General features: G+C 38.9%; 1 protein-coding gene across 4 annotated transcripts in view; it reads left to right on the top strand.

Moving 5' to 3' along the window:
• Rbf (Retinoblastoma-family protein) overlaps window positions 1-16,294 on the top strand; it is a 597,832-nt gene that overhangs the window by 37,680 nt on the left and 543,858 nt on the right. For all 4 annotated transcript variants that reach the window (XM_067782297.1, XM_067782293.1, XM_067782295.1 and 1 more), the window contains 2 exons: window positions 6,800-6,939; window positions 6,998-7,186. In XM_067782297.1, the coding sequence (XP_067638398.1) occupies window positions 6,800-6,939; window positions 6,998-7,186 (329 nt within the window). The remainder of the gene's footprint in view (window positions 1-6,799; window positions 6,940-6,997; window positions 7,187-16,294) is intronic.

Raw genomic sequence — 16,294 nt, 5'->3', positions numbered from 1 at the left:
ATACTTAATCTACACTTAAACAGCTACATTTCCTCCAAAACTAGTCTAAATAATTCACTTTCAACTGTCCTAGTAGATACAGCAGCAAACGTATCAATTATAAAAGATAATGTCATAATAAATAATTTACAAATGACAGATATAAAGGGCATTGGACAGGGAGTAACAAACACACTAGGTACAGTCAAACCAGATATAATAGGAGATGATCTTTTCACAGCACACAAATTTCACATAGTAGATGATAATTTTCCAATTCCAAGCGATGGAATCCTTGCACTGGACTTCATCAAAAAATATAATTGCATTTTAGATTATGGGAAAAATGAAGACAGATTAATTCTAAAGCCCGCGATTTTCCACAAGATATAATTCAAATGATAAATACACCCACAATCAATACAATCTCAATACCCCCAAGATCAGAAGTAATTCGACAAATTAATATAAAATCTAACAGCTCTGAACTTTTTATTCCCCATCAACAACTAAAAGAAGGAATCTTCATTGTCAATACAATATCAAACAAATGTCCAACTTTCGTTAGAATCATAAACTCTACTGACAGAATCGCAATTATTCAAAACTGCGATATAAAAAGAGAAAACCTTAATGATTACGTACTAATCAAACGCAGTATTGAAAATAACTCTAATAACAAAGAAAAATTAGAAAGACTTAATAAAAAATGTCCCCAATTTGCTAGTAAACAATTAAATTCACTATGCTCAGCATACATAGATATATTCGCATTAGAAAAAGAACCCATTACAGCCAAAAATTTCTACGAGCAAAAATTACATATAAAAGATGATAACCCCGTCTACATTAAAAATTACAGATTGCCGCAAGCACACAAAAATGAAATAAACACACAAGTAAACAAGTTACTTAAATATGACATTATAGAGCCTTCAATGTCCGAATACAATAGCCCAAGTACCAAAGAAATCGTTACCGGGCAATAAAGGCAAAAGATGGAGACTAGTCATTGACTACAGACAAGTAAATAAAAAACTAACTGTAGATAAATTCCCACTCCCAAGAATTGATGACATTTTGGATCAATTAGGAAGAGCAAAGTACTTTTCATGTTTAGATCTGATGTCAGGCTTTCATCAAATAGAACTAGACCCAAATTCTAGAGACTTTACTTTATTTACAACAGATAATGGCACCTACCGTTTCAAACGACTTCCCTATGGCTTGAAAGTAGCACCAAACTCATTCCAAAGAATGATGACCTTAGCATTCGCAGGTCTGAAACCTTCACAAGCATTTTTATATATGGATGACCTAGTAGTATTAGTATGCCTCGAAAAGCATATGATGGCAAATTTACGGGATGTATTCTCAGCCTGCAGAAAATATAATATAAAATTGAACCCTGATAAATGCTTATTGTAGACAAGAGGTTAAGCACAGCACCGCAAGCATAACCACTTGCTTCAGTTGTAATACATAACTCTCTATCAAGATCGTGATATTGTAGGTTATTTGGACTAATTACTGCTTTTTTTAGGTAGTTAAAAGATTTTTCGCAGTCGTCTGTCCATTTGAAGATAACATTTTTCTTACTAAGCCTTGTTAGTATCCTAGCGTATTCCGCGAAATTTGGTATGAATACAAAGCGCCAATGTGGTAATAATTACAAAATGCGACAAATCTTTTTGCTTCGTCGGCATTTTTGGGAGTTGGGTAATTTTGAACAATTTTAAATTTATTTGGGTGTGGTAAAATTCCAGTACTTGTGCATTTATGTCCAAGATAAGTAACATCTTGTCTGAAGAATAAACAATTATCGGGATGTAATTTTAAATTATATTCTCTGCAAGTTGAAAAGACATTTCTTAAATTTTGTATCATATGTTTTTCGGAGCAACCCAATACGACTAAATCGTCCATGTATAAAAATGCTTGTGATGGTTTTAGACCTGCCAATGCCAATGTCTTCATCCTCTGGAATGAGTTTGGAGCTACTTTGAGGCCATAAGGCAATCTTTTGAAACGATAAGTGCCGTTGTCCGCTGTAAAGGATGTGATATCCCTTGACTCTGGGCTGAGTTCTATATGGTGAAATCCTGACATTAAATCTAGGCATGAGAAATATTTCGCTCTTCCTAATTGATCCAGAATATCATCTATTCTAGGCAAACGGAATTTATCAGCTGTAAATTTTTTATTTATTTGTCTGAAATCAACAACTAATCCACCTTTTTTCTTGTTTACCGGGAAGGGATTTTTTAGGTACCAATAAAATAGGGCTGTTATATTCTGAAGTTGATGGCTCCACAATATCATCTTGAATTAATTTGTTTACTTGTTTATTTACCTCACTCTTATGTGCTTGAGGTAGTCTATAATTTTTAATATAGACAGGAGTATTATCTTTCATATGCTACTTTTGTTTGTAAAAATTGTTGGTCGTGATTGGTTCTGTTCGAATTCTGAGCATAATGTGTTGAGTGATTTACTAGCGAATGGCGGGAAATTTTTATTCAGTCTTTCTAATTTTTCTTTATTATTAGCTTTATTGTGAGGTGTATTTTCAATTATTACATAGTCCTCTAAATTTTCTTTTTGATTTCATAATCTTGAATAATTGCATATTTATCTGTCGTATTTATTATTCTCACTAAAGCTTGATTTGAGTTTACTATCGTGCTGGCTACAAAAATGCCATCAGTCAATTCTTGATGAGGTACTAATAGTTCATTATTATTACTGTTGATAAGCACTAGTCTAATTACTTCGGATCTTGCGGGTATTGTAATGCTATTGATTGTTGGTTTATTCGTCATTTGTATAACTATATCTTCTGGGTAATCATATGGTCGTAGTATTAGGTTGTCCCCATTTTTATTATAATCTAAAATGCAATTATATTTTTTGATGAAATGAGTCCCAAAATTCCATCATATGGGATTGGGAAATCATTTTCTACTATTAAATGACTATCATCTGTTAGATCTGCTTTTAATGCTCCAAGTGTGCTTGTTATGCCTCGACCAATACCTTTTAAATCTGTGATCTGTGAGTTATAAGTTCTTTATAATTGAGATATCCACTCCTGTATCTATCAGAAACGTTGAAGTTGACTTATTTAGAGTAGTATTGGAAGATATGTGGCTGTTCAGATGCAAGTTGAATATACATACTTTATTACCCTTGGCGTTAATGTTGGAGTGGAGTTTGCTGGTTTTCCTGTTGGTTTATATTACGGAGATTTCGCGTGTTACTTTGATTAGATGATTTTGATTAGATGATCTTGACTGACCTCCAAAATTGCGTCTTGGGAAATTATTATTTTGTCTATTGTTATTATTATTATACCGGTTAGAGTTATTATAATATCTTCGGTTTTGGTTACCTCGATAATTATTATTTTGGTAGCTTCTTCGGAAGTTACCCCGGTAATTGCCTTGTGAGCGCGTCAGACGTAATACTGTATTTGAGTTACCCGTGACTTCAGTACAGCCATTCGTATATTTTGAAATAGCCTCGTTCATAGATTTTGTCAATTTTTCGATTTCTGCAGTGTACTGGTTAGCTGTTTTACTGCGCTGTTGGACGTTTAAGAGTTTTGTTGTCAAAACCTCTACAGATTCACCTTTAATTGCTGAAGTCAACTTTTGCCTTATTGCTAGTATTGCATTTTCAGTGCTCAAAAGGTTTCTAGCTGTTCCCCTCAGCTTAGTTTTTATCATGGAGACTGCTATGGTCTCACGAGTATCCTTAATTTGTTCTAGGATATCTAGTGCGTCTAAGAAACCATGTAAGTTTTCAGGCTTACCATCAAACTCAGGCAGAATTGACGAAGCAGTTTTCAAAAATTCTTCTGTTGTTTGCGCCATCTTTTTAGGTTGCAAATCTTCTGTTTGGGAATTTTTGTGTTGGGTTTCAATTGTCCTCTAAATTGGATCGAGATTCCAAGAGGATACTAAAGTCTATTTCTATTACGTTTCTAAATGTGATTGGGACGGTTGCCTATATATTATATCTTGCTAGTGAGGATACTAATTTATCCCTAACACTGGAAAAAATTTGATATGCTTCCAGCTGATGATTGTCTGTTAATAGGCTATTTACCTCTTGTATAGCTTTGCCTATGTTATTCAACGACTGTAATATTATTGTGAGATGCTTCAACACAGTTTCATTTCTTATGCTTGAATTTTTATTAATGCATTTATAAGCCTTTTCGGCCAAAGCTTTTTCTTCCACAAGTGTGTTGAAAATAGTTCACATTTACCCAATGAGGTAAAGAGAGAAAAAAAAATTAGGTTTTTATATTTTATCTATGCCGTCAGCACGGCTCTGATACCTCTTTTTCAAAATTTTGTTATGTATTGAATAACATCTCAAAAATAAGTTCACAGCGCCAATAATGGCAATAGCCAGAAGATAAATTTTTATGGTTTCCAATGCTTCAGTGCGGTCTATTATATGGACTGTGTTTACCACGTTAGCATTTGGATTAGTGAGATTCGATTCTTGGCCTCCCATTGTCAAAAAATAGATATAAAAATTGTTGTATTTATTTTTTTTTGTTTTGTTTTTTTATTTATTATCTGTAGTGTTATACAATATCATCATACGCCTAGTTTCCTCCTCTCTAGTTGTAGGATTAATAACATCATTATTAGTTGGCTCCCTAGTCATTCCTATAGTTTTCTTTTAGCAATTTTAATTCTTTATTGTAATCTATTAATTAATTTATTATACTTGGTCAAACTGACTTTGATTTTGTATGTCTTCTTCTGGGAACATAATTAAAAAATTATAGAAGAAAAAATAAATTTTACAGCAAAAATATAATTTTTGCTCGTCAATAGGCAGCCGTTAGGTTGCCCTAATATTTTTAGTGTTATTTTACTTAATAATAATGCCTAAATTTTGTTGCAGGTTTCTGTTGTTCCTGTTGCCGGTTATCTTCAGCGTATGTGAATCAGCTTGTTATCTTCTTTTTTTTTCTTGTCCTTCTTCAGTATTATTCCACTTTGTATGCCGCTTACTATTTTCTGTCTGTTATTACGTTAATGGATGTTCAATTATGTCCCTTCAATGTTGTGTACTGTGAACGCTTTTGCTTAATATGCAGGCTCCATTTTTATCCCATTGGGGTTTGATTCCGTCACTCTCAGGAACTGGGCACGTCTATATAAATTATCACCTTATTTTTCGAAACCGTCGCTCTTAGGAACTGGTAATGTTGATGTCCTTTATTGGTGGCGATTGTCAAGTGGCAGGATCGCCATGTAAAATAGATTAATTTATTTATTTGGGTGGACGCACCATTAAGTGCCGAATACCCCTAAATGATTAAACAAGATTATTTAAGGAGGTGGTACCCTTGAGTGCCAAATACTGAGTCTTCTTTATTGATAAAAACTTCAGCGTATTTATACATAATTCTTATGCGCTACTTATTTACTACATAAACATATACATATTTACTCTAATTCTTACATTCTTACTAAGTCTAACAAAATAACAAAAGTCATGTAGCGCATGCATACACATACGTACCCACATTCATAAGTTGCTTCAATGCACGTGCTGAAAGCTAGTGAACATGTTGGAGTAGAGGAATACGCGGTGTCAGCAAATTTTTAGTTACAGACTAAACAACTTAGACACCGCGCGTGTTATGTGTGTAGATATGTATGCATTCACTTTGAATACACTACAGTCCCTATCGAATCCGTCTAAGCACAATGACAAAATTTCCATCGCCTTTGGCGATAAAGTGCTGTCGGATGCGAAAAAATGGGCGAGCGCTTTTTGCCGACAATATATAATGCATTCCACGGTTGACAAAGTCAGACGGCGGGCCAACAGACGCGCACATAAACATAAATTCAGCGCGTCCCCAATTACCATCACCGCCAAAGAGGTTGAGGATGCCATCGGTCATGCTAAAGCAGTGGGCCCAGACGACATAGCCATGCCGATGCTTAAAAGCCTAGGTAAAGAGGGTTTCAAATATTTAGCACATGTCTTCAACCTGTCCCTTTCCGCCTTTGTCATCCCCGAAAAATGGAAAATGGCCAAGGTGGTCCCGCTACTAAAGCCTGGGAAACCAGCGAACATAGGAGATTCATATCGCTCGATATATCTCCTATCGCTAGTAGCCAAGACATTTGAAGCCATTCTGCTCCCCTACTTTAAAGCAAATTTGCAACTAGCTTATCATCAGCATGGCTTTAGAAAAAGCACTGCTACAACAACAATAACAAAAAAGAACGCATCCCCCAATAAGTTTGGGCAATATTCAAAAAATTTAAGACTGGCACATGATCGATTAAGCAGGAAACGCGTGGAACCAAGCGCAGGTGTGGGAAGATCAGACGTTAGACTAACAAAGGTACTCCTACTGCTATAAAGTGCACGTTCATCATTGCCTTCTGTCGTCACATGCTTCATGATGTCTCGTCAGTAATAGCACATGTAGGAAGGGCCGGTTTCAGGAGAAAACGATATAGCTCGCCAGGCTAAGATCAAAATGCTGGTAACACTATGGACACATTCAGTCGTAAGTGATGTCCTCACGGACCGGCCTGTACATCCGAACCTAACCCACTGCTTTTGACAACGTGTTCACTATATTACGACCGTTCCATCGCAGTACCAAGGAGGATACTAATTTTCTGTTTGTATCTCTTCTTCGGCTGCTGTATCCTCTTTTATGTTACGGAATTTTATTGAATAAATCTAGGTCTAGGCATGGAAAATCACAATAAAATCTGGAATTTACCATACCTATAAACAGTACGTTTTAACTATCATTTTTATGCAGGGTGATTCATTACATTGGTTCTGTTGCACACTTTATGCAGCTTGCAGGTTGTCTTATACACCGACAGTAGGCGAATCAAATACAATCGTCATGGGTAATTGTATTTCGTTAAACAAAATGCTTCGTTGTTGCAATATAAGGTAAGATTTAGTTTATTTTAATTATATATTAATCAATAATTAAACTAACCTTCGATAGTATATCAGACTTCATATCGAAAATAAAAGTGTGGCATGACCTGGCTAACTTACCCTTTAGTTTTCGTCGTCAAATAGAAAGATTGGAGCGAACTCCCGGAATCACATTTCATCTTTACTGTCGGTACAATGATGTTTTTGAAAAACTTTTTGTATCAACCCGATATGATAAGAAAAATACAAAATACAGGTTAGTATTTATTATGTGGTCTGTGAATTTTTCTTACACATATAGCCTTGTTCTGAAAACACAAAATCTTACGTCCGACTCTTACACAAAAAAACTAAATATTTACAAGCTTAGTAGTAGTAGTAGCAGTAGTAGCAAAACAGCAACATGACTTATGCTATATCGCACATCGAACATAAATTAAATAGAATAGATATTTTGTGACAACAGAACATGTTGTGAGTCGCACTACGTGTTTAATTAAATATTAACAAGCTAAGAAAGTTCGTTTAATATTAATGCCGTCTTTAAGGAACTTAGCCAAAGAATCGAAGTTGTATCCTTTTAAAATCTTAACAACCTTGGCAACATTGGCCATAGGCGCCGATGCAAATGCGCACCTCAATGCATTGGGAGGAGGAGATACGAATGATAGAGGGGAGTCTTTATTTGGTAAAATATTGCAAACCAGTTTGCAGATAGCCAACAGCGGTAGTTTCTCTACATATGTCGGTGCAACATTCAGCAATGCTCTTGATATTTCAAGACGCTTCCCAAGGCAGTCGGTTCTATGTACCGGAGCGACTCGGGATTTTTCCCGACCATGGACTGTCATTTCAGTGTCCCCAATTAATTTGTTGCGTCCCCCCAGCAGCTCCTTGCAGCGGGACTGCTCCATATTCTCTTGCTCCGGGAAGGTCCAGTCCGGGTCCCTCTCCTGACACCGGTCCTGAGAAATGTTTTTGCTGCATCTGCCGGAAAAGAATATTTTTAGGACGACCATACTCTGTTCAGTGTGTCAGTGTAAGGGATGGTTGCATCGGACAGGTTGTTCTGTGCTTGACCCCAAAACCCGACGTCCACGTAACTTTTATAAATCTTTTGTGGCTCCTTGCTGTTCACGCCCAAGGCGTCCCGTAGTCTACGCCTAATAATGTATTCTACGGTCGACAAAGATAGACGGAGGGCCAACAGACACGCACATAAACACAAATTCAGCGCGTCACCAATCACCATCACCGCTAAAGAGGTTGAGGACGCCATTGGTCACGCTAAACCATCCAAAGCAGTGGGCCCAGACGGCATAGCCATGCCGATGCTTAAAAGCCTAGGGAAAGACGGTTTCAAATATTTAGCGCATGTCTTCAACCTGTCTCTTTCCACCTTTGTCATACCCGAAAAATGGAAAATGGCCAAGGTGGTCCCGCTACTAAAGCCTGGGAAACCAGCTAACATAGGAGAGTCGTATCGTCCGATATCTCTCCTATCGCCAGTAGCAAAGACGCTTGAAGCCATTTTGCTCCCCTATTTCCACGCAAATTTGCAGCTAGCCTGTCATCAGCATGGCTTCAGAAAACTCCATAGCACTACCACCGCGCTAAATGCCATTAGCACCTAGATAAATTGCGGTTTAAATCAAAACCCCCACCATAGAACAGTACTCGTAGCGCTAGACCTATCAAAAGCTTTTGATACGGTCAACCATGGCTCCTGCATCCATGGTTACTACAAGACCTGGAAGGGTCTACCCTTCCCCATGCCTTAAAAGGTGGACCGCAATTTATCTGGGTAGTCGGCAGGCATCGGTGCAATTTAGAAATGAAACATCAAAACCAAGAAGAATTAAACAAGGAGTGCCACATGGTGGTGTCCTGTCCCCACTTGTATTTAATTTCTACATATCTAAGCTACCTTCACCACCGGAAGGAGTCACAATCGTTTCCTACGCCGATGACTGCACAATAATGGCCACAGGCCCAGTCCCACAGATCGATGAGCTATGCAATAGAATAAACGGCTACCTCCCTGATCTTTCCAGTTTTTTCGCCTCGCGAAACCTGGCATTATCACCGACTAAATCTTCCGCGACCTTATTTACAACATGGACGTCCCAAATGTCGACCATTTTGAACATCCACGTCGATGGCACTACGCTACCGACTGTCCTACACCCCAAAATCTTGGGTGTGACTTTTGACCAGGATCTACATTTTGGTGAGCACGCAGCCGCAATTGTTCCGAGAATTCAGAGCCGTAACAAAATCCTCAAATTCCTCGCTGGCAGTACTTGGGGAAAAGATAAAGAAACGCTTATGACTACATACAAAGCAATTAGCCAGCCGATTACGTGCTACGCATCACCCATATGGTCGCCAAGCCTAAAAATTACCCACTGGAAGAAGCTACAGGCCTGCCAAAATACTGCTCTCAGAATCGCCACAGGCTGTCTTCTTATGTCCCCAGAACACCATCTGCATAATGAGGCGAGAATACTCTCCATCAGGGAGAGAAATGAGATGCTGACCAAACAGTTCCTGTTGAATACCCAGAAACCGGAGCATCCCAACAGACATCTGATTGATGAGCCAGCACCGCCTAGGGGCTTAAGGAGTCATCTCCGTAAGCATTTTGAGGAAATACGGCACCTGAGGACCCAGCCGTATGAAGCGAAAAAACACAAGCAGGTCCTTGGTGAACTCCACAAACAGGCGTCGGACCTTTATGCCGGGAATCGCCCGGTGAATCCAGTACTCATAGAAAATTATTCAAAACTCGCGGAAGAGGAACGCATACTCCCCAGGGAAACGCGTGTCACTCTTGCTCAACTTCGTTCTGGATACTGTAACAGGTTAAACTCTTACCTATCTAGAATCAACCCCGTCATACAAAATGTATGCCCCGCTTGCAATGTGTCCCACATGACACCAACCATCTCTTTAATTGTAATGTGGAACAAACGCCTCTAACACCCCTTTCCTTATGGTCCACCCCTGTCAAAACAGCAAGATTCCTTGCACTCCCGTTAGAGAATATTGATGACAATTTGTGATCGGTCGCGGCTGTTAGGTGGGGCGAAGCACTGCTACAACAACAACAACATATTTCATTGATTGGATGGTCCATGCTCTCCGACCATGCATATATCCACTTCAGTATCTCCCTAAGGAGCGTAGAGGAGGGTGGAAGTTTTAAAATTAGACTAAATTCCAAAAACATGTAGAAACAAAACAGGGACAACCCAAAGAGGTTGGCAATGTGATTTCCTAAGACGATTATGACTGCACATAACAGAGCTTTCCCTCTAGGAGGGTTCAGAGGAAAACTAAAACTTGGGGAGCGTTACCGATCTTGATAGTCCTTTTCCGGATATAGATCCGGAAAGTTCTGGCAACAAGCACCATTAAGATACTAGTCCGACCATGTAGGGAACGATCGTTAATACAAAAACAACATCACGCCTCAAACTTACGCCTTTCCGAATTTATGGATCAGGCGCTTCGGTATATTCAAAACTGGGTATCTCACGTCGGGATGACAGCCAACGCAGAGAAGACGGATATGATCTTGTTTACTAAGAGGTACACGGTCCCAAATTGGACCAGATCTAAGTTAGGAGGGTGGCCCTTCAGAAGAAACCTTGCATAAAATATCTAGGAATCGTCCTAGACAGTAAGCTGTCGTGGAAGGAGAGAGTGAAGAAGACCTGGACGTTTCTTTATACGAGCGGTACCCATACTCCTTTCGCTCGAGCGATCTGCCGACTTCATCACCACTAAAAGCACGCTTTCATCAATTGTAGAGTTGGGTCGTTTCGTTCTGAACTTGTTCAATTAACCGGGTCTCTCAACTGAACAAGAGAACTAGATCTTCGGTTTCGGTGCTATCTGTTCTTTTAGTTCGTTTTATCTAATGTTATTCTTTTTCTCTTCTCGTTCGCGAACATTGTAAATTCATACATACATACGTAGAAATTCATTCATTCCCGCTTCACTATAATGACTTAGAACTGGATCTAGTCGTTGCACTAATTCCTCTTCATATTTCCCCATGATTACGATGTCATCGAAATACGGTAAAACACCATCGATGCCACGCAAAAGGTTTTCAATAAAGTTTTGGAAAATGCCTGGTGCTGAAGAAATTCCAAACTGTAGACGGTTGACTCGAAAAACACCTTTGTGAGTCACAATTGTTTGTAGCAGTGAAGATTTTTGTTAAGCAAATATACTTCCACCCTCAATTGATGACAATAGAACACTTATGGCTAGAATTTGGAAACAGTGTGGCTTTAGCGAATTGTTTAGAGTCGACTTATAAGCGCCACATATTCGTATGGTACCGTCACTTTTTAGAACGGGCACGAAAGGTGGGGACCAATCTGAGTATTCCACTGGTTCTACTATCCTTTGGTCCGTTAATCGTACTAACTCAGCTTCCTCGAGGCTGCGGATAGCTAAAGGTATTCGACGTGGCGGTAGACGTATGGGTGGTACCAGGGGCGTAGCCAGAAAATTGCCTTGGGGGCGTTCAAAAAATTTTTTTTTTCAGTTAAATAAATAAAAAAAATGTCTTTACATTTAACATTAAAGTACGTGTATTTAGAATATGATATGAAAAAGGTTACATTAAAAACTCAAGCGCATACGTCGGCTTTTCTTTGCCATTTCATCTAAAACTTCATCAACGGTAACAATTTGATCACGGTGGATGCTTAGTGATGCACAGCCATTCAATGTTGTTGTTGTTGTTGTAGCAATGCTCGCCCCACCTAATAGCCGCGACCGATCACAAATTGTCATCAATATCCTCTAACGGGAGTCCAAGGAAACTTGCCGTTTCAACAGGGGTGGACCATAAGGAAAGGGGTGTTAGAGGCGTTGGTTCCACATTACAATTGAAGAGATGGTTGGTGTCATGTTGGGACACATTGCAAGCGGGGCATACATTTTGTATGTCGGGGTTGATTCTGGATAGGTAAGAGCTTAACCTGTTACAGTATCCAGAACGAAGTTGAGCAAGAGTGACACGCGTTTCCCTGGGGAGTATGCGTTCCTCTTCCGCAAGTTTTGGATAATTTTCGTTAAGTACTGGATTCACCTGGCAATTCCCGGCATAAAGGTCCGACGCCTGTTTATGGAGTTCACCAAGGACCTGCTTGTGTTTTTTCACTTCATACGGCTGGGTTCTCAGGTGCCGTATTTCCTCAAAATGCTTACGGAGATGACTCCTTAAGCCCCTAGGCGGTGCTGGTTCATCAATCAGATGTCTGTTGGGATGCCCAGGTTTCTGGGTATTCAACAGGAACTGTTTGGTCAGCATCTCATTTCTCTCCCTGATGGGGAGTATTCTCGCCTCATTATGAAGATGGTGTTCTGGGGACATAAGAAGACAGCCCGTGGCGATTCTGAGAGCAGTATTTTGGCAGGCCTGTAGTTTCTTCCAGTGGGTGATTTTTAGGCTTGGCGACCATATGGGTGACGCGTAGCACGTAATCGGCTGGCTAATTGCTTTGTATGTAGTCATGAGCGTTTCTTTATCTTTTCCCCAAGTACTGCCAGCGAGGGATTTGAGGATTTTGTTACGGCTCTGAATTCTCGGAACAATTGCGGCTGCGTGCTCACCAAAATGTAGATCCTGATCAAACGTCACACCCAAGATTTTGTGGTGTAGGACAGTCGGTACCGTAGTGCCATCGACGTGGATGTTCAAAATGGTCGACATTTGGGGCGTCCATGTTGTAAATAAGGTCGCGGAAGATTTAGTCGGTGATAATGCCAGGTTTTCCGAGGCGAAAAAACTGGAGATATCAGGGAGGTAGCCGTTTATTTTATTGCATACACAGCCATTCAACCGATGGTAATTGTGCAGTTTATGGTACCCACCGAAATTTGGGCCTTTTTTTCGAGTGAGGTATCAAAAGACACGTCTAGATCAAGAATCCGAAAGCGAAAGTTAACTTTTTTTACTCGTTTAAAAGTTATCCGCGAAAAACAGGTTTGTGTGAGACATATTGTTCCCGCACGTTTACAATCTTTTAAGCGCACACATCACTTTACTTTTTATATTTAGTATATCAAATCTAATTTGCACGAAGTAACGAATAAATCATGCTAAATTTCACAAATTTACTTATAAAATATCAACACAAACATTACAAAAAATGTCTGTCCAAATGAAAACACATGAAAGTGAACAGTGTTGCCAGCTCAGCAACGATGGAAATTACGTTTGTTGTTCTCTATTAGGATTAACACAAGGTGGTGGCGGCTCAACATAAATTTAAACGGCTTAAGTGCAGAATACATACATTTGTCAAAAAATAAAAAATCGGACTTTATAGAGATTTTTATGCTGGTTCCAACGGTATATTTCTTTCTTGGTGCAAATGAAAGGTTTGGGGGTAATTCTATGTCTAAAAGCGAAATTATGAATTTTTCAAATCGAAATATCTCCGAAACTAGTGGATGGATTTCAAAAATTAAAAAATCGAAAAACAACTTATAAAAATGCCTTTGATGTATATATATCTTTAACTTTTCTAGTCTTTATTTACCAAAAATTTGAAAAAGCTCTTTTTTGGTGGAAATTTTTTAAATTTTAATTTTAATTCTGCGTAGAACACCTATATATACATATATCTTTAACTTTTTGTATATCCATATATCTTTAACTTTTCTAGTCTTTATTTACCAAAAATTTGAAAAAGCTCTTTTTTGGTGGACATTTTTAAAATTTTAATTTTAATTCTGCGTAGAACACCTATCTGCATAGGCGGCCTTCGGCCGCGCTTATAAAAAATAACCTTGTGCTACGCCATGCCAAGTCCGGGTGTGTGGTATAACCGTGGCTACCGCCACGGTGATGTCCTTCTGGGTAGTACATCCTTCAGCGTACCTTTTGAAGTGGAATTACCCCTATATTTATTATTTGCACCAAAAAAAAGTATACGGTTATGGTGGTCACCATAAACACCACTACCCATACTGATATAAATTTTTTTAATTTGTCAAATGTATGTATTCTGCAGACTACGCAGATGGACATCACCGTAGCCACGGTTATACCACACACCCGGACTTGGCATGGCGTAGCCCAGGGTTATTTTTTATAAGCGCGGCCGAAGGCCGCCTATACAGAAAGGTGTTCTACGCAGAATTAAAATTTAAAAAATTTCCACCAAAAAAGAGCTTTTTCAAATTATTGGCAAATAAAGACTAGAACAGTTAAAGATATATATACATCAGATAAAAGGTATTTTTATAAGTTATTTTTCGATTTTTTAATTTTTGAAATCCATCCACTAGTTTCGGAGATATTTTGATTTGAAAAATTCATAATTTCGCCTTTTGACAAAGAATTACCCCCAAACCTTTCATTTGCACCAAAAAAGAAATATACCGTTGGAATCAGCATAAGAATCTCTATAAAGTCCGATTTTTTATTTTTTTTTTGACAAATGTATGTATTCTGCACTGCACGGGTGTATTCCACGGGTGCGTCTGCATTTGTGAGATGAGCCAATCTTTCAACATCCGACGCAAACTCCTGCAAAGTCTCATTCGCCTTTTGGTAACGATTTTGCAACTCAATTTTATATATCTGTTTCCTATGCTCGCTTCCGTAACGTCTCTCTAGAGCGCTCATCAATGTTTCATAGTTGTTCCGTTCGTACTCTGGAAAAGTCTGTAAGATTTCAGCTGCAGGCCCTTTCAATGCCACGAACAGTGCAGCAACTTTATCTTCAGCATTCCAGTTGTTCACTGCTGACGTCTTCTCAAATTGAAGCTTGAATACCTCGAAAGGAACAGAGCCGTCAAGCGATGGAGTTTTTACCTTTGGATTGCTCGCTGGAACAGCTGGGCGATTTAGTTGTAACTGTTGCATAAGACCTTTCAACGCTTCTATCTCGGCATCAATTTTGTCCTCGAGTTCTAAAATTTTTGCATCCTGCTCTTCCAGTTTCACAAAGAGCTGCGATGATACCTGTTCCGAAATTTTTGTCGACATTCCAGATATACGTGCCTCTTGCGCTTCCAATTGAGATGACATATATGTCTTCTGTTCTTCCAATTGAGATGACATTTGCGACGCCATTTCTGAAATGCGTGCCTCCTGTTGCTCCAGCTGAGATGCCATTGTCGATCTTTGTGCAGATATTGTGCTCGTCACTGTCTGCGGTGTTTCGTTTTTTTCTTCCATTTTTGTTGTTGTTTTGTCGCTATCATAATGAAAGACATACTCCTCAGCATTGATTCCTTCAAATACCATAGCTGCACTTAGTCTTCTTTGTAGCTGGGGTTTATCGCCAAAAGTAGCCAATCCACGAACTTCCAACTCCTCCTTCAGTTGCTGGATCGTCAATTCACTCGACTTTGCCATGTCCAAGTTGTATTCGAAGTCTTCGGAATTTATTCAACAATTGCTATTCCTTCACCAATTGTAACGAATTTACTGCAATTCCCCTTATTTGCAATATTCTGCTAACGTTCGAATCACTGAACTGTTGAATAAATAACTCCACTATTCAATAATGCATAATGGCCTTTATTAAAGTTCTTCACAATATAACGTATTTCACAATAAATAACTCTACTACTGCTCGCCAGGTGGCTTCTCAAATCAAACTGATTCTTTGATGCCTCAGCCTGTGCCGCTTTTATACTCTTCGGTTTCCTCGTTCACGCATTTCTCCTAAGGTTTAGTAATTTCGTGAACCTGATGCTTGTTTACTAGCTATATACACGTATATTTGCAATTTGTATCCATATGCGTGTGTATGTGTGAGCGGCTGATTATGACATGCGCTTGTGAGTATCTCTCTCTGCTGCCCCGCACGTATGTGTGCAGACAATGATTAATTTGTTTACGTACATACAAGTGTAGCAGCTTGCTTTATTGTTGTTGTGGCTTTATTTACTTAGTATCAGATTAGTGATGGAAGTATCACGTAGTGTCACTAGTACTCGTCACAATACGATTATAATCGTTGTCGTACAGTAGGTAAGCACACATAGCACGGAAAACCGCCTGAAACGTGTTATTAGGAGTTTTAATGCCGCCGAAAGTAGAAACCATTGAAAATAAGGAAGCACAACCGCAAATTGTATCAAAGGTTATGTCAACCGTGGGAAATCTGGAACATTTTGACATCGGTCAACCTGAAATATGGCGAATGATGTACATGAGGGAGAACGTCAGAAAGCTATTTTCCTGACCGTGGCTGGTCCTGGTCTCTTTGATCTTACACCATTGGTGGCGCCGAAACAGGTAGGTACATTAAAACTTGCGGAAATTAGGAATACGTTGACTAGTCACTTTTCTCCCAAACCTTCGGAAATTTCTGCATTT

The sequence above is a fragment of the Eurosta solidaginis genome, chromosome 4, assembly GCF_040869045.1.
Source record: "Eurosta solidaginis isolate ZX-2024a chromosome 4, ASM4086904v1, whole genome shotgun sequence".
Taxonomy (NCBI): Eukaryota; Metazoa; Arthropoda; class Insecta; order Diptera; family Tephritidae; genus Eurosta; species Eurosta solidaginis.
The sequence above is the reverse complement of the archived record's forward strand: the minus strand, read 5'-3'. Positions and strand labels throughout refer to the sequence as shown.